At 45.9% G+C, this 17,794-nt stretch overlaps 1 protein-coding gene across 1 annotated transcript in view; it reads right to left on the minus strand.

The window, feature by feature from the left end:
• The window catches only part of CIMIP5 (ciliary microtubule inner protein 5), a 60,625-nt gene extending 53,434 nt beyond the window's left edge, over positions 1-7,191 (minus strand). Inside the window, exon 1 of the mRNA XM_085609174.1 lies at positions 7,076-7,191. Within this exon, the coding sequence (XP_085465300.1) occupies positions 7,076-7,125 (50 nt within the window). The 5' untranslated portion in view covers positions 7,126-7,191. The remainder of the gene's footprint in view (positions 1-7,075) is intronic.
• Between the last annotated feature and the right edge of the window lie 10,603 nt (positions 7,192-17,794).

Raw genomic sequence — 17,794 nt, forward strand, 5'->3', positions numbered from 1 at the left:
CTCATGTAGTCCTCACCAAATCCTACCAATAGATGCACCCAAACTCAAGCGACATACAACACACACAATTTCATTTTGTCTCTATTCATTAAACTGAAAAACAACTACAATTCAGTAGCTTTGTGTGAACTAGTAAGTTCGGGGATCTCCATTCCTTCAGTGCCCCGGCTGGTCTGACTGACCCTCTTTAGCAGCACAAAGCTGCTATAGACATAGTAAACCTTTAGTAAGCCTGCGCAGCGCAGCACGATCTGCAGCATCTCATGATTATGCACAATGATGTCCTCCACACCATGGTTGAAGCACTTCTTAGAACCTCTCACACCTCGCACAACACCTCCCATGGAGGCCAAACTACATCCAACGCTCGTAGGCGTGGAACTTGGTTCTGGCTGCATTACGGACCCTTGAGGAGTCGCTGGGGAATCTGCCATCGCGGAATCTGCTCCTGAAGCTTGCCATCCCCGCTGGGACTGCGAGGCCCAGGGTGCCCTGCAACGCCCTGACACACCGCACCTGGTGCCTCTTTCCGGCCCCTCCCCCTCTCTTCACCCCACTATAAGAACTACTCCTGCTATCGCGTGAGCGGGACGCGTGCGGTGCGCACACTGGAGCGAAGACCGGGCAAAGAGCGGGCCGTCTGAGGCCGTCCGAAGGCGACCGAGGACGGGACGGGCCACCTTACTAACTTCTACCGTGTGGTAAACGTTATACCTTCCTATATCTATTGTCATCTGCATCTCTCATTTTGTATTGTGTACTCCCTCCATCTTGGATTTGCCTAATTGGAGTCTTTGTACAGTATTTTGCCGGTTATTTTACTAGCATACCTTCAGAAGCAGGGAAATCACGTACCCTAACTGTTAATACTTCGAATGGACCTGTTTCCGGCACAATAGATCAATTTTTTAAACGAGTGACTACTGTTCTGGAGAAGGAAATTGCGGATACTGAAAAGCGCCTATCCCTTGACTTGCTAACTGGCAAAAGTTCCTCGTTGGGTATAATTGGGAAGGTACTCTCTCCAGGGGCGACAATTGAGAGATCAGGCTCTATTCCTGAAAAGGAGGATATAATAACTTTCCTGTCAAACTCCCCAGGTACGCCTATCTTGTCAGACCATCTAATTAGCCTAACTACATCAGGGCTATCAGATTCACCGAACCTGGATATTTCTCCCCCATCGATTATAGGGATTCCCGAGAATAGACATACTCCAAAAAAGAGACGAGGCCTTCCTGTCAAAACATCTCTAGCTAAAAACAAGAAGACTAGATCCCTTGTAAAACCCTCGACTCTCACTGGTCCAGTAGTGTCAAATAACCCTTCCCCTAGTTCTAACACCATAGGAATCCCCACTGATCAAGATCTGATGGGTGAATTATTCATCAAAATTGAGACCATGATTAAGTCCCTCCTACTTCCCCTCTTAGAGAGGACAAAATTAATAAGTCTGCATTTGGATGATTTGGCCAAACAAATCCAAGGGAATAATTTGACCCTCTCCGAACTACTAAAAAACCAGAATAAAACTAGTACCATTGATCTAGCTACCTCTCCCTCTATCTTGTCAGAACAACCATCAATAGGTGGTACTCACAGGGAAATGCGTACCGCTCTGGGGGGGAAGTCAGTGGAAAAACCATCCAAAAAAACTACAGATATGGGTGGAACTATCCCCCCACCTAAAGACAAAGAAACAGGTAGGGAGACAAGGGAGGACAGTAGATTCACACCCGGAATGACAGGAAATGCTGAAGACTCAAAAAAAGAAAGCAAAAGCAATCCTGTGGATGTAAATAATATGAGGAGAAAAGATATTATGGATGCTAGGAATGATGAATGGCTAATCCAGTCCAAGAATACTACATCAAGTAGAAGGGTGGATCTACCCCCAGAATCAGCCCCGTATACTCTCATTATGACAGGGGTACCCGAACTTCCAGAGGGCACCAGAGAGAACTTCTATGCCTTAAAAAACAAAATTATCCATTGGTTAAATCAAAATCGACCACTTCCCGCCCAAATAAATGGGGAAATTTTAATGGTGAGACGCACCAGCTGGGTGGGAACTAGACCAAAAGAAAAGAAGGGGGACGTGATAATTATAAACTTTAGGGACCATAGAGCTGTGAGATGTATCGGAGACTGGTATGAAGCCAGAGGGGGAGACACTATCTCGACGCATTATGTCAACTATTTTTACCCACGAGAACTGGCTTCCCATTTTAAATCTTACCCCGCAAAAAACCTTTTCACAGACTGGAGAGAAGTAGATCAGCAAACTCCCTATCAAAACGCTCGTAATCACCTGTTTAACCCGCACCCTATGGGGAGGCGCTTGATTAATGATCATCACTCATTCCAGCGCCTAAATCATCTTCCTCAGAATAACTACTCTGAGTCACATCATAGGTTCAATCTACCCACCCAAAACTATTATTCAGTTTTGAGTGATTTGGAAAATGTAGATTGACTCAGCGTAGAACAGGTACGATTACAAAAAGTTATCACGGTAAATCAAATTACCCCTAAGGATATTGTTTTTTGTAGCGAAAGCGTAGAAACGCAAGTAATGGAAAATAGTAACCTATCACCAGTCACTGCAGAAATGCAAACAATGGAAAATAGTAACTCTTATCCAGTATCCATATTAACATCGCCTGGAGGACCCGACATTATTACTCCGGGGAATACTTGCGTCCATCAATTTTTGGAGAAGGGAGACGTAGAGTACCAATTAGTCGCAGAGGTAGTCCGTACAAATAAACGTACAAACAATGACTTAATAATACAAATTATGTCATGGAACATTGCCGGCCTATGTACAAAAATAAGGAATGGGAGTCTGTTTGACTTTGTTCAGGATTACCACATAATCTGCCTACAGGAGACATGGTCTACTGACGAACAGCACATGATAGGCTACAAAACCTATTTTTCATCGGCAGTGGCTAGTGCCCACGGAAGGGCTAAGGGGGGGTCTAACGGTGTTTATAAAAAATACCATAGTGGGGTTAAAAATAACACCTCTTGGCCTATATTCTAATTATCAGATATTGAAAATCTCATTCCCGAAGAACGGGACAGTAATTCTAGTAAATATGTATGATAATCCTCCAGAAAACGAGAGAGTAAATTTACTTGGGATTATCCGTAATAAACTTTCAATTCTGACAAAAAAGATGCAAGGATTAGATGTCCCAAATATCGTTTGGTGCGGTGAATTAAATCATCACCCCTGCGACAAAAAAAACGCCAATATCTGCGGTATGGCAGAAAAAACAGAAAATAATACGATCCACTTCTGTCACACCAAGGTAGGAGACCTGCTAAATGAAACATTGTCAGAACTTGGTGTAGTGATTTTAAACGAAATTAACACCGCTACTAGGCAGCTACAGGCTACATATTTGGGCAGGGGATGGGAGTCGACAATCGACTACATACTGGTCTCAACAACATTTGAGAACAAGGCCCAGAGTTTTAGATTATTAACCAACACACTAAGCGACCAGGTCGCACTGGTCTTTGAACCCCAATTGATGATGACCGCACTCGCCCAGAATAATATTTACCTCACAAAAATAAACGGCTACGCCTTAGGTTGGGGAAAGATAGACCCAGCAGCCATAACAAATAAGGCAGTCCACGCGGTATACCCCGCAATTATGAAGTGCCTGGATATTGACACTAGTGAAGAAGATCTTCTTCACAATTTCGGCCTAATTATGGAGAAAGTAAAGGACCTCTTAACCGGTAACAAGAAAGGGGCGGGAAAAAAGGGTGGTTCGGCCATGAATGCACCTTGGCACATAAATCCTTAAAGAAAGCGCTGACAAAACCAGTAAGAGATCAAGAGGAGATGCGTACCTTAAGGAGGTCCTATCGACTAGCCTGTAAAACCAGAAAACAAGAACTGAAAAGAGCGCTCTGGGATCAACTATATGAGAGTTCCCAGTTCTGGAAGGTCGTAAAGACCCCCTTTCTGAACGATCCTCGTGATCAGCCTATAGTAGAAGCAGCAATTGAGGGCCCAACATGGGTAAACCATTTCTCCAAAGTTTTTTGGCAAAACATTAGGAACCGAATTACCAGAAGAAAGTGAACAGACCCCACAAAATAGTTTATTTCTGATCTTCTTAAACTTTGAAATGAATGAAATTATAAATGCTGTCAAAAAAAGTAGATGCGGAAAAGCCCCTGGTCCAGATGGCGTACCGGTTGATTTTTTTAAGTTCCAACTAGATTTATGGGCTCCAATTTTAAAACGAGTGTTCGACGCAGTAATGAAGTGCGGGATAATCAAGTCTTGGACCCAATCGATTATGGTCCCTATTTTTAAGAAGGGAGACAGGGAAGACGTGACCTGCTATAGGCCAATCTCATTATTGGACTCGCTCGGGAAAGTCCTGGGCAGAGTGGTTCTTCAGCGTCTCCAGGAATGGGTAAATGATCACAATATTTTATCTGATATCCAATTCGGCTTTAGAGAGGGGTTTGGAACAATTGAACAGGCATTGAACCTATCCCTATTGGTGGGAAAATATGTATCTGCAAAGCAAGGAAGGTTATACATGGTCTATGTCGATCTTTCTGCGGCATTTGACCGTGTCTCCCATTCGAAACTTTGGTCAGTGCTCACTGATATGGGCATAGATTCTGACCTAGTACATCTCCTTCGTGCACTTTATTCCAACGCCTCATCTAGGGTTCGCTTTGGAACACAGGGCGATCTATCTGACTCTTTTAAGGTAGAGTGGGGCGTGAGGCAGGGTTGTGTCCTGGCTCCCTTTCTATTTTCTCTTTATACCAACAGTCTTGAAGCTGAGATGTTGAGAGGGGCCCAGGACCTCCCACGAGTAAAAAATCGCCTCGTGCCTGAGCTTTTATACGCGGATGACGCCGTAATATTGGCACGCACCCCGCGAGAGTTGCAGAAAGCCTTAGATAGATACTCAAATTTTATGGGAAGTCTGGATCTTAAAATAAACATCAAGAAAACATATGTGATGGTGGCAGTAAAGGGAAAGAAAAGGGGAAGGACCACCATTTGCCTTGACAAAGAGAGAATTGAGTCGACTACGCAATATTCATATCTTGGGGTCATGATAGATGACAAACTCAACTGGAAGGTGGCTATTGAAGCTCGCAAACATCAACTTTAGCGAGCAATAATCGCTCTCATAAAATTCTCCCAGAAGCTAGGAAAGAGACCACCAGTAGAGCTTCTCCGCATTTATAAAGCCAAGTGCCATTCCATTGCACTTTACGGGGCGGGCCTTTGGGGATATAAAAATACCAATGCTCTGCAGGTAGCAGAGAATACATTTATGCGATTTCTTCTGATGGCACCAAAGCGAGCATCGATCTTTGCTTGCCATGCAGAACTTGGAATCCCCCACATTGAAGACCTGGCTAAGATTCAACCCCTTTTGTTGTGGCGCCGCATTTGGACGTCAACAGATAACTCATTTACAAAAGACATAGTGGCCGACTGTATGTCCCTAGAACACATGGGGAAGATTGAGTGGCTGCTTTATGTGAAAAACCTTCTTACAGACCTAGGCCTTAACAAATATTTTGTTAACCCCGAATTGATTGCAGAGATCTCGAAGAAAGATCTAAAAATAAAGGCCCTTAGCTATATGGAAGAATCCCGGTTGAGCAAGGAGATAAGTAAAACATCTGTTCAACACTCCTTAATAGTCATGACCACATTGGAAATGGAACCTTATTTGGCCTATGTCGAGTCACAATTCGAATGCTTTTTGTTGACACGATTTAGACTGAATGTTTTTCACAGGCTTGTAGCCTTTCCTAAAAACCCAAATTGGAATGAGTGTTTAATGTTATGCCCCTGTGATGAGATGTCGGAACAATCAACCATCCATACTGTATTGTTTTGTAAATACTATTCTACCCATCGTAACCTCTGGCTAACCCCACTGCTGAGAACTCTCGGTTTTAGAAGGTGTCGCCCTGCCATGTTGCACTTGCAATTCTTGAATACTACATTGACCACAAAATGCGTAAGCACGTTTTTAAAGTGTATTTTTAAACACAGAGCGAACCTTGGTTAAAGCATTTTAGTTAATATAAGGAGCCTTTTATAACATGTATATCCTTTGTGATATGTTTTATGTATGTACTTTAATGGTTATTATTGCCTTATTATAACCGAATAAAGATTTACTTACTTACTTACTTACATCCAACACCTTATAAAGATGTGTTCATAAAAGGGCCCCTAGAGCCCAATTTGGGCGAAAAGAAGGATGCATTTAATCCAGATTTCTTGACTGGGGGAGAATGTTTGATTTATTCAATATTCCGTCCATCATTTGTTGCCACAGCACTTTAAACCGAATGAAAAGCAGGACGCTTCGTAGTTCCTGCGTGGTCTCATCAGACAGAAGCCCTATAACTATTCTAAAAAAACAATGCAATATTTAGCATGAGATTGACTCAAAATACCTAATTTCCGGAAAATGAAAATGGAGTCAGTAACCCGTGAGAAGAATATGGCGCACTATTGCACTGCATTCCAAACAGAGCAGCTTGTTACATTCTTCAAGGCAGGAAAGTATGGCAGAGACAAGATTAGCGAGAGAAACCGGACAACAGTAGCCCTGCGCCGTGAAGCAAAAAAAAAAAAAGTGACTCTCGAAGAAACAGGCGTATTTGCGTTGGGAACTTTAGAAAGTGAAAGCAGGGCACAGGGCTGGTTTAGAATGCAAGCCTTTTGAATCTTCGGCCGGTTTGAAGTGAATGAACAACAAGGACCCAATACTCTGATATTCAAAATAAAAAAGATTTCTCAGACCCGCCTTGTCAGTCAGCGCTATCAGTCATTTCCGCGCCTAGGACGGTCACGCGTTGTAAGTTGTAATCATTCATGCGCCATGTAAAACGTTTTATCTTGTTATTTCTTTACGCCAAAAGACAGTAAGTGCCTAACTGAACAATAGCAACATGTCACGCGATCTTGTTCAGTAAAGTTTTTAGTCTATGCACGCCCAGGCCGATATCCTTTGGTACAGCACCGTACTCACACCTCTGTGATTGCACCCACCTGTCTTGGTTTAAATTGTTTTTGTCGAAATAGGAGTATGGCCCAGCCATGGCGGCCTGGCTTGGACTCTTCCTCGCCGGCGATGGAGTCTTAGGCACTGTAGAGGTGTGCTTGCGTTTAACTGAGGTACCAACAAAACATCATTCCATGGCAACCTCAGTTTTTGTTTATGCTTCAAAGTAAACAGCCTCCGGCAGGTACAGCCTGCGTGGGTGGTAGGTTCTTTGACTACTTGTACAGTGATTTTCAGGTTGGTTTGATTGACTGTTGCTTTCAAATGTCCTGAACACTGCCGCTTAATGCTGTGGAACAGCAGTTCTTAACTTGTGGTCCAGGGACCCCTGGGGGTCCGCGATGCCCACTACAGGGTCCGCGAGTGGGGAGAAGAGGTGTAGCAGAATAATAAATTACATATACATTAAAAGCAATATTGAAAATAGAAAGCTTTCAAATGCTGTGGAAATGTGAAGGAATTTGAAGTTGGAAGCTAAAAATGTAATTGGCATCCTTTTCTATTCTGTGGGAGGGCAAGCACTCTGGTATGGGTGATTGAAGGCCTCATGTAGGAGTCGTGTGCACGCACAAAAAGAGAGCATGCGTTAGGAGCCAAACGTTGAAGTGATCAGAGCCATCTTCAGGCTCTTGGGGGCCCTGGGCCAAAGTATTTTGGGGGCCCCTGTTCCAAACAGCTTTGAATTTATGATCCAGTTTCAGCTATTTCATGCCCTCTTTTTCCAGGTCACTGACAGTGCACAGTCACACTTGTCCAAATTCTAGATGTGTTTACATTAATTTTTAGGGAAAGTGAGGTGTGTTTTCAATATTGTAACACAGCAGCAGCTCAATATTATTACTGCACATAATCTCTGTAACATATGAATATGCGAGGTCCTGTTTTTATATAAAAGAATGAAACATAAATGCAACATGTTTCTGCAAAATGTCTGTGATAGACTCTCACACATCACCCACATTAAAAATAAATTAAAGAAAACCGTATTTAACACAAACTGTTTGAGAATTATTCAAGGTCATCAGGGCAAGACTCTCTGCGGAAAAAAGCTGGCTCTATCAGGGGGCCCCTGAAAGGCTGGGGGCCCTGGGCCAAAGTCCCCTTTGCCCATGCCTTAAAACGCCTCCGGAAGTGACGTGCTAGTATCTAGAATATCACTCAATCTGTTATAAATAAAACATAATTTTGAACTTCTCCATTAAAATTTTAATTTTCACATATTTGTGAATTAAATGTAATATGTCCTAATTTGTGTATTTCTTTGATGTACACTTCTTTCTGTATTTGTGTATTTGTTTGAGGGTCAAGTCATAGAAATTGCTTAGGTAGGGGTCCCTGGCTTCCAGTAGTGATTTAGTGGGAGTCCACAGACATCAAAAGGTTGAGAACTGCTGCTGAGGAATATAAAAATCATTTTAACACTTATATGACCTGTCAACCTGTAGAAGGAAAACAGTTACTGTTCAAGCCCCATGTTGAGTCCACCCGAGCTCTGATTCCCACAAATGATCACGCAGCACACAGAGCACTTCTTCGGCATGCAAACATTACCTGAATGCAATATGTCATAGACTTTATTGACCACACCTAGACACACCCAAATACCTCCCAACTTATTACATACCTTTGTAAGGAGTCCGTCAAGTACCACAAGAGTCCTGCTGCACATGACACTACATCTCCCCCTTTGTTAAATAAAAAGCACAAACAACACATATACATTAGAGTACCTCAATGAGTCGTCCAGGTTCTCACACCAATCTTCCAGATTGAGTTGTAAGAGGTGAAAGAGTTGCACTGTCATCTGGCATCACAGATGTAGACATAGCTGCTTGACGTGTTCACTCAGGTGTACTTATCTCACTCTTAAGGTCTGGATTTGACGAACATTGAGGCAGATGCTTTCAATGTGATGAATCTCTTGTAATGGACTTTCTGGGACATTGAGCGTCACCATATGCTGTTTACTTGTCATGACTCTCAATGGATCAGCATCAAATGGAGCATCAGTCAATTTTTTTTTTTTTTTTTTTTTGACAATTTTATTAATAAACTGCATGATTACTTAAAATCTTTACAGTATAAGATTAAAAAAAAAAAAAGAAAAAAGATTTATGAACGTCCAGACTCACCCCCTCACAAGTCCCATCCACACATAAAAGTGAAAGTCACTTTGGGTTAAATATTAGCATATTAGTCCTGATTAGCTGTCCAGAGCAGAGTTCTTTTAAAAGGAGTGATGTATAGGTTGTACCAGTATTTCCCAACTGATAAGGGGAGGCACATGAAAGTTCGGTAAAGTCAATTCATGTACCAAGGGCTGTTGACGAAAGATGGATTCTTCGTGGGTCTTTAAACCAGCCCAGATTAGATAACTGGGGCGAAAGGCTTCCAGTTACTTTGCAGACAATGCCGTTGAGTGGGAGTCGAGTGCCATTTTTACCTGGTGTATAAATTTCGCAACTCTGGCTATCAGACAGGTCGTGGAGACTGAGAGGCACCAGTCCGAAGCCTCTCTGCAAGTTCTGTAGTCCGTATTCCATAAAATCGGAAGCAGCAAGCGATGGCGGTCATTGGCCAGCTTTGTGCAGCAGCACAGCAAGTGTAGCCAGGATTCCCTGCGGTAATTGCATAGACGACAGGCCAGGGTGCCATCCGTACGGGCCCATTTGGGGTTGAAGTCCATGATCCTGAGGGCCAAAAGTCGAAAATACAAAATTTTCTTTCTCGCGCAAGTGGATACTGGATCTTGCAAGTAAGGTTGGGGTTTACCTGGAATATATGATTTGTCCAGGGCCTGAGTTAGTGGATTTTGCCGAAGAGATGCAAGGTCAAGTCCAAAGGAGATGATCCGGACTTGGCGCTTAACTGCTTGGGCCCAGGCTGAGAAAGGAATTTCATGCAGGGGCAAACTCCTTCTTTCGATTTTCAATGCTGCAATAGCTTGTCCTACCTTTGAGTACCAGGGGGAGCCCACCTCATCAAAGATTGATTTTAGGGAGTGCTTTAGCGAATGTTCTGGTGCTTTCAATACTCTAATATAGAGTTTTAAAAGGTCCCCCAGTAATACCAGCTCAGGTCGCTTAAGGCCTATTTCTAGCCTTAATCTAGTGTTCCTTGCGTATCTAGGGGCCTGTAGCACCATCTTATAGGCTTTCGCTTGGGCAGCGTTTACCACTTTGTCAAATGCACCAGGGTAGGCTATATGCCCATATGAAATGGCAGGGATCAGTTTTGCCCGGAGCACTGTCAACATTGGTTCTGCTGAGGGACTGTCCAAGCGGTGGCATAAGCGTCTTAACGACAGAATGGTTTTGTTAATTTTGGGTTTAAGCTCCTTCAGATGTTTGACTGCAGAGGCACTCTCAGAGACCCAGGTGCCCAGATAGTTGTAGAATGGGGCAGTGACGATACGGTGCTCCCCCAGAGACCATGAAGCTTCTTTTTTGAGGGGGTATTTGCCAAAAATGACGATTTTGGTCTTGCTCACGTTGATCCGTAAGTCATTTGACTTATTGTATAGGGCCAAACTGCTTAAGGCTCTTTGGAGCCCCACCCTAGTGTGGTCCATGATCACCGTGTCGTCTGCATACTGGAGTGTTCCCAAGACGAGCCTCCCCAGTTTTGGAGGTGCTGAGTTGGCATCTTTCAGAGCTGTCCCCATGTCCGCAGTATACAAGTTGAAAAGCATGGGGGCCAAGACGCACCCCTGCTTGAGGCCCGAGTTGGTTTCAATTCTTTCAGTTGTTATTGTGGGGCTTAGCTTCACCTTGACCCAGGTGCCCTCATAGAGCGCTTTTATAGCTTTTAGCAGAGCCTGTGGTAGCCCCCACGAGTCAAGTTTTGCCCAGAGCCGGCCCCTGTTCACTCGGTCAAAGGCTGTGGAGTAGTCTATGAAACAGCAGAACAGGGGCGGTTTGTTCCTCGTATTGGCCTTCTTCGCGAGGTAGGAGAGGGCTAAGATGTTGTCAAGAGTGGAGCTATGGGCCCTAAAGCCGGTCTGTGTGGGCGGAAGAATGCCGTTCTTGTCCACCCAATCCTCCAGATCCCTGAGAAGAAGGCGGGCGTAAATCTTTGCTTCTATGTCGAGGAGAGCTATAAGCCTATAATTGGCCGGGTTCGTGTGGTCCCCCTTTTTATGGATGGGGAATAGAATAGAACCTTTCCAAGAGGATGGCAACATTGCCGTGGCAAAAGAATGGTTAAATAAAGGGGTGAGTCTGGATGCAAAAAAGGCTGAGGCGGTTTTCAGAACCTGGGCCGGAATCCCATTTGGGCCTGGAGCGCCATCAGTTCTTATGGCCTTGATGCGCTTTAGTACCTCCATTTCTGTGAATGATCCGGTGCAGGTCGAGTTTACGCCTTCTGACGTAGCTCTTTCGGATTCGATAATTTCCGCCGCCACCTTGGACCACGCACGGCTTCCTGCAGTGGCCTGATTTGACTCGCAGGTATACAACCCCTTGGCATACTGTTCCCACACTTTCCCTGCAACACTATTTTCCTTTTGCTCTCCTCTGGGGGTCAGACTGTTAATGAAACGCCAAAGCTTGCTATTGTCATTACCTTTAATTAAGGAGAACACAGTCAACCAATTCTGTTCAGTCTGCAGTTTTTTGTGGGCCCAGACTTTCTTTTTATAGTCTGTTCGCAGAGCAGCAATGGAATATCTCCCTGACAAATGAGTGCCTTTCTTTAGTGCCCTGATTGCCTTGTTTAGAGCACGCTTGCACTGTGACAGGCACCACGATGTTACACGGCGAGGATCAGAGTGGAATTGGCGACTTCTTGGATGATGGTTATTGCCCAGACGTTCCAATAAGTCGGAGGTCAGAGTTTCCCAGAGGTGGGTGATGTTCTTAGTTTGAACTGGGTTAGGTTCTTCCTCCCTTCTAGCTACATAGTCTAGCAGGCTATGACTAAGATTGGTTGACCATTTTATTCTTTTAAGCACATTGTGATGTTCCTCCCCCGTGGTAGTTCCAATAACTGCTTGTAATTCTGCTTGTACCCGCGCCAGATTGAATGTGGCGCGGAGGGGCCTATGATCGCTTTCCTCTCTGTCGTCCACTGTGAAGTTGCAAAGATTGTGGGCAAGCCCTTCATTGATAAAGATGTAGTCTATGGTAGAGACATTTCTAAAGGTCGGAATGGTGGTCCATTCTGGTTGGGTCTTTTTTTGTATTCTATGGGTGGAGTGCAGCTTAAAATTTGCGAGAAATTCAGTCAATGGGACTGACTTCTTGCTTGATGGAGTCTCCGAAGTTAAACCCAAGCCTCTGTGATTGAAGTCGCCCGCGATTATTACGTCTTGGTCCTTCCAACTTATTAAAAGTTCTTCCAAAATTGAAATAAGTGATTCCATGGCCTGGAAGGATTGATACTTGATTGGGTTGAAATAACAATTAATTAGTAAAAAGGGGCGAGATTTTCGACCCGATGACAACCCACTGATTAGGATGGCTTGAAGATCAGGAGACCCCAACTTTAATTCAGTTGTGTTAATTTTGCACGCATGACTTACGTAGATAGAGAGGCCCCCTGACGGGCGTCCGAAGATTGTCCTTTTGGTCGCTGGTTTAAAATGTTCGTAAAAGCCACCGATGGCGGTCGTTGCCCTTGCCCAGGTTTCCTGAATACACAGTATGTCCCCCTGTGCGAGGTATTCAGGTGTAGTTATGTCCCTAAAGATGTTGCTCATCCCCGCAATATTCCATGAGATGATGGATAACTCGCGGACTAGGCCCCTAAGTGGTTTTGAACAGGCGTTATTTACATGGCTGTTTATTAGGTTAGGGACACTGTCTCCATGTGGCCTCCAGGTGATCCGATGTCTGGAAATGCCGCTGCACGCTCCGTTGCCCGTCATTTTGCTGGATTTTAATTTTTAGCGGGGTTTTTGCCCGCCCTGATTTCGCCCCTATTTCTGGGCGGGTGTGCCTTATGCCTTTGAGAATGGATGACGGTTCTGGGGTGTCCTGTTGCGGCAACAGGACGTGTGGATATTTCAGTGTACTTGGTGCTGCAACTTCAATGCCCCATTCAGCGAACAGTGTTGCTTCCTTAAGGACAGCCTGTTGGACTTGCTGACTCGCAAGTCCGATTATGGTGGAATCGTCATGAGTGTCTGTCTCCAGTCTCTTGAATGTCACCCACTTGATGTTTTCTGAGGTGATTTGGGCCAGGGAGGCAATATGGCCAAACAGGCGGACAATGTTGGACCTGTTCAAGATGTCAAATGAGCCTTTTGCTGTGTACCTTGGGGTTAACTGCAGCTCATAGGTGGATTGTTTGTTTTTTTGTGTGATGGACCACAAACTCACCCCTTCTCCCTGGAGCTTTAGCCTCTGGTAACTGAAATTTAAAGGATTTTTGTGAGTGGGTTCTGGCTGCTGCCCATTGGGCCCCATGCTTGATTGGCCTTCCACACTCGGACATCCTTGCCACTCCCCCTGGTCTGATGCTAAGTTTAGGTGATTTTTGAGTGCAACTCCTGGTTGCTGATTCCCCTGCCCCTCAGTTTGTAGACCTACCACTCTAGACTGTACTGGCTGTGTGCCCTGTTGTAGTTTGGGATTTGTTACAGACTCATGTTTCAGAACCCAACCAGAAGGGCTGGGGGCACTTAATGGAGCGGCGACGGCCACCTGTGAAGGCCTTTGTTGGAGAGGCTCATTGGTTTGACCCTCCATGAGAGGGATTTGTTGACTTTGGGCCTCACCGCGAACAAGAGGTGCGTCACATGACTTGTCCATTTTAGACACCTGCTTGGGTAAGAAAATGGGGAAGAGTGGTTTAGGGATGCGTTTAGTTTCAGTGTCGCCCAGAGTTGATACCACCGAAGGTGTGTTTCTGCTTCTAGCTTTGGACTTCTTAAGTTGTTTTTTGAGTCTTTTTTTGGCTCTTCTTGATAACGGGGCTTTGGCACTTGCTAATGCTCCTTCGACCCTCTCCACCTGAGAGGTAGTAACAGACAGGTCATCACTAACAGACTCGAGATCCGAGACCTCGGGGTCACCATTCCCTTTATTAGCCAAAGTAAAGTTAATGCGGGGCCCTACTAGGGGAACCTTTGAGGCGCTATTGCCCGTTGTACTAAGGGTTGCTGTTTCGGCATGCTCTGTCGTCTGTGGTGGTGGCTTTTGCGCGGCTTGTTCTTGCGTGGTTGTCTCGCCCTGACCCTTGGCTAATGCAAGCATCTCTTTTAAGACTTCAGGTAGACTTGCCCATTTATCAATTAAGACGTCACAGGAATTGGTGCTGGCGGCATGAGCTTGTTGGACATTAAGTTGAACTTCCAGCTTTGCCAGCTTATCATCTTGGCACACCAAATGCTGGGCTATCGACTGCAAAAGTTCGATTTGGAGTTCCATCTTTGCGGACTGCCATAGCAGTGCCCTGGCCATTGTGTCCTGGACTTCTCTTATTGCTGACAAGTTGAGGTCTTTAGAGGTGGGTTCATCAATTGGGTCGGTTAAGTCTTGGTGATGAGTTAAACTCAGCGGACTCCAACCCTCCGTTTGTGCAGTTCTCGGGGCCTTAGCTCTTCCTATATTAATAGGGGTAGTTTCAAGTGTTCGTTCAATGGTCTGTTCCAATTTTAATAAAAACGAAGTTGTTGGAACCTCCGTACCTTGGGGGATTGGCCTCTGTATTTCCCTAGGTGTCACAATTGCATTCAGACCCTTGCCTGTGCCTGTGCACTTTGGGGAGGAGGATGCGACAGCCTCGCTTGTCCTCCCAGTATCTGAATCCACGTTTGCCCCCAGATTTGGCCTATCGTGAATGTCGGCAATGACCCTAATCGGGCTCTTTGTCCTGGCCTCAGGCTGAAAACAAGCATCAAGGCTCCCAGGTGATTCGAAGTTAGCAGACTCGCAGGCGTAAGAGTCCCTTAGGTCCAGGTGGATCTTTGGGATCCCCGGTATGGCATTGGTCGCGGGATCTTGTGACGTTTCATCCAAAGGTGAGGGGCAGTTTGAGGCCTGAAAGAATTGAGTGATAAGGCCTTGGGGGAGGGAATTGCCAGAGACCAGATCCTGGGATTTTTGGGTGCTTATGCTTCTGGTTACCCTTCTTTGAGCTAGACTCTCAGGGTTCACTTCCCCCTCATCCTCCGTGCAGGATTTAGTCTTCCTCAGCGTCATCTCTTTTTGCGCCGTTTGCTGGGGCTAGGCTTGTTTGTGCCTGATTGTGCTGGGGGGGAGGGAATACCAGTACTAGTGCTGATGTGGGCCCCTGGGTTGAGCTGTGTTTTTTGTTTTGAGGGCGTGGAGGGGGATGGAGGGGGTTAGCAAGCGGTGCACACGAGGGGGGCTGCAAGCTGGAGACCTAGTCTACCAACCCCTCAGACCGCACCCTCTGGCTCTTACTTAGCGGCGACCTCTAACGGCTGCCACGCTTGCCTCCACCTCTTACCTCTTGTCTCCCGCGTCGGCAGATACACAGATGTACAGGCTGGTCTCAGTGGCTCCTGCGACTCCCACCGCCTCAGGGGAAGCCCTCGCTGCTACTGTTCCTGCTGCTGAGTGTTCCCGCGGCTTCTGGAATGCTCCTGCCGCTGTAGGGGACCTTGCTGCAATCCTCTCCGCTTTCCAGACTGGCCCTGAGCTGACCAAGAGTTCTCGTGGCCCCGGCCGGCTGCCTGCCGAGGGCTCCCGCCGCGACCGGGCCGTTCCCGAATTTTGCCCGCGGCCGCTGCTGCAAAGGCTGCGAGTTCTGGCGGCCACCTGCGGTCGAGCTCCCGCGCTCTGGTCAGCACTGCACACCACAGGGCAGGGAGCAACCAGCCTGTGAGCCGTTTGAATCGGCAGATGGGGACGAGTGACAGGTGTGAAGCCGAGGGCCGGCCGCCCGACCGGCAGCCTGCTTTTCCTTTCCCTTCCCTTGCTCACTGCTCTCTGCGGTGGCTTTCCGCTTCCCTCGGCAGCAGTGCACTCGCCTCGAGGCAATGGCGTTCTGGTGTGCACACAATTCAGCTCTCTGGCTCCCTCTAGTGGAGCATCAGTCTTGCCTCTCTGTTTTTGTTTGACTATGTTTGACTAGGACCCTGTCTTCTTCAAAAACTGTATCCGGAGTGCGTCTGAACTTATCTGCATAGGCCATCATCTTGCTTATGCGAGAAGTGTCCGTGACTCGAATCTCATCAGATTGCTTGGCTCGTGGTCTGTTGTGGTAACTTTGTCCCAATGGCTCTCCCAAACAGCAAGGTGGCAGGGCTTTCACCTGATGTAGAATGGGGAGTTGACTAATAGGCACAAAGGGCTGGACATAAGGCTGACTTGAGATCAATTCCTTCGAGCGCAGCGTGTTGAACCACTTTCTTCAAGGTGCCCATAAGTCGTTCAACAACACCGTTTGCCTGTAGCGAAAGATGTGTGCTTTACTGAAGCTTGACATTCAAGCGACTAAGAAAGTCTTTAAACTCTCTGCTGTCGAAGAGTGCACCGCTGTCAGACTTGAGAATGAAGGGCTCACCACATGGTGCGAAAATGTTATCCAGACTCTCGATGACTGTGTCATGGGTGGTCGATGATAAATCTTTCACTAAGGGAAAATGGGAGTACTCATCAATAACTACAAGGAGATGGTGCCATTGTTTAGAGTCAAAAGAAATCAACTGCAATTTTCTCCCATGCTTGTTTAAGCAGGTCTGACATATTTAGCATATGATGTGTTGGTTTGGGAGAAAAGCAGTTACATAGGTGACATGCTTTCAGTTCCTTCTCGACTCGTTTATCAAGGCGAGGGCACCACACTCGGGCTGTGAGAGCTTTTTTGATGGATATAATGCCACAATGTCCTTTGTGTGCCAGTTCAATGACTTGTTGACTCAAGTTCTCAGGTATGACCATTCTCAAACCTCTTAGTATAATAACTTCCTGTGTGACAAAAGTTCTTCCTGCACATTTTTCAATGTTTGATGTTTGACGTCATCTGCGGGAGGTCCAGTATGTTTCCTCCATGATTGCGTTGGAATGATATCCTTGAGCGTCAGCATGTCTCTGTCTATGTTAGTAGCAGCACTGATTTGCTCAATTGATAGAGCTACTGGAGTGCTAGTTCTTACTACGAAGTTGACTTATGCTTCAGCCACTTTAGACGCTGTAACAGCAATCGCAATAAGTAATCTGCAGGGTTTTGATCCTTCCCCAACTTATGCACAATTGTTTAGTCATACGATTGCAGACTCAACCCCCGTGTCTTGATTTGAGGGAGCATCTTGGCTTTCAGATTTAAAAAAATGGGGAGCAATGCCTGGTGGTCAGTGACAAGGGTGGAATTCTTTCCGTATAGAAACACACAAAAATTTTCACAAGCCCATACTACAGCCAGGCTCTCTTTTTCTGGCTGAGAATAAGTTAGTTTGAGGTAAACTTCTGCTAGCATATGCATATACCCTGAAACCGGTCCTAGGATGCTTTTTTCCAGTCCAGGGAGGACCTGGCTTGGCAGTTAGGGCTGGACTGTTCCCATGAGGCACAGGGCCAAGACTGATTTGCATATGGCTGGGTTCAAACTGGAATGGCATGGTGAGCAAAAAAACGATGGATTTAGGCCCAGATCTCTGTACTGGGGTGAATGTATGACATTGTTCTGCATTCTGTCCATCAATTGTTGTTTTTGCATTTGTCACCCCGAGTGGGACGGGTATGCTCAGACGTGAGTCCCGTGCTCTCCATGCCACTGAAATCAAGCTATCCTGG

This window comes from Triturus cristatus, chromosome 6, assembly GCF_964204655.1.
Source record: "Triturus cristatus chromosome 6, aTriCri1.1, whole genome shotgun sequence".
In the NCBI taxonomy this organism is placed as follows: domain Eukaryota; kingdom Metazoa; phylum Chordata; class Amphibia; order Caudata; family Salamandridae; genus Triturus; species Triturus cristatus.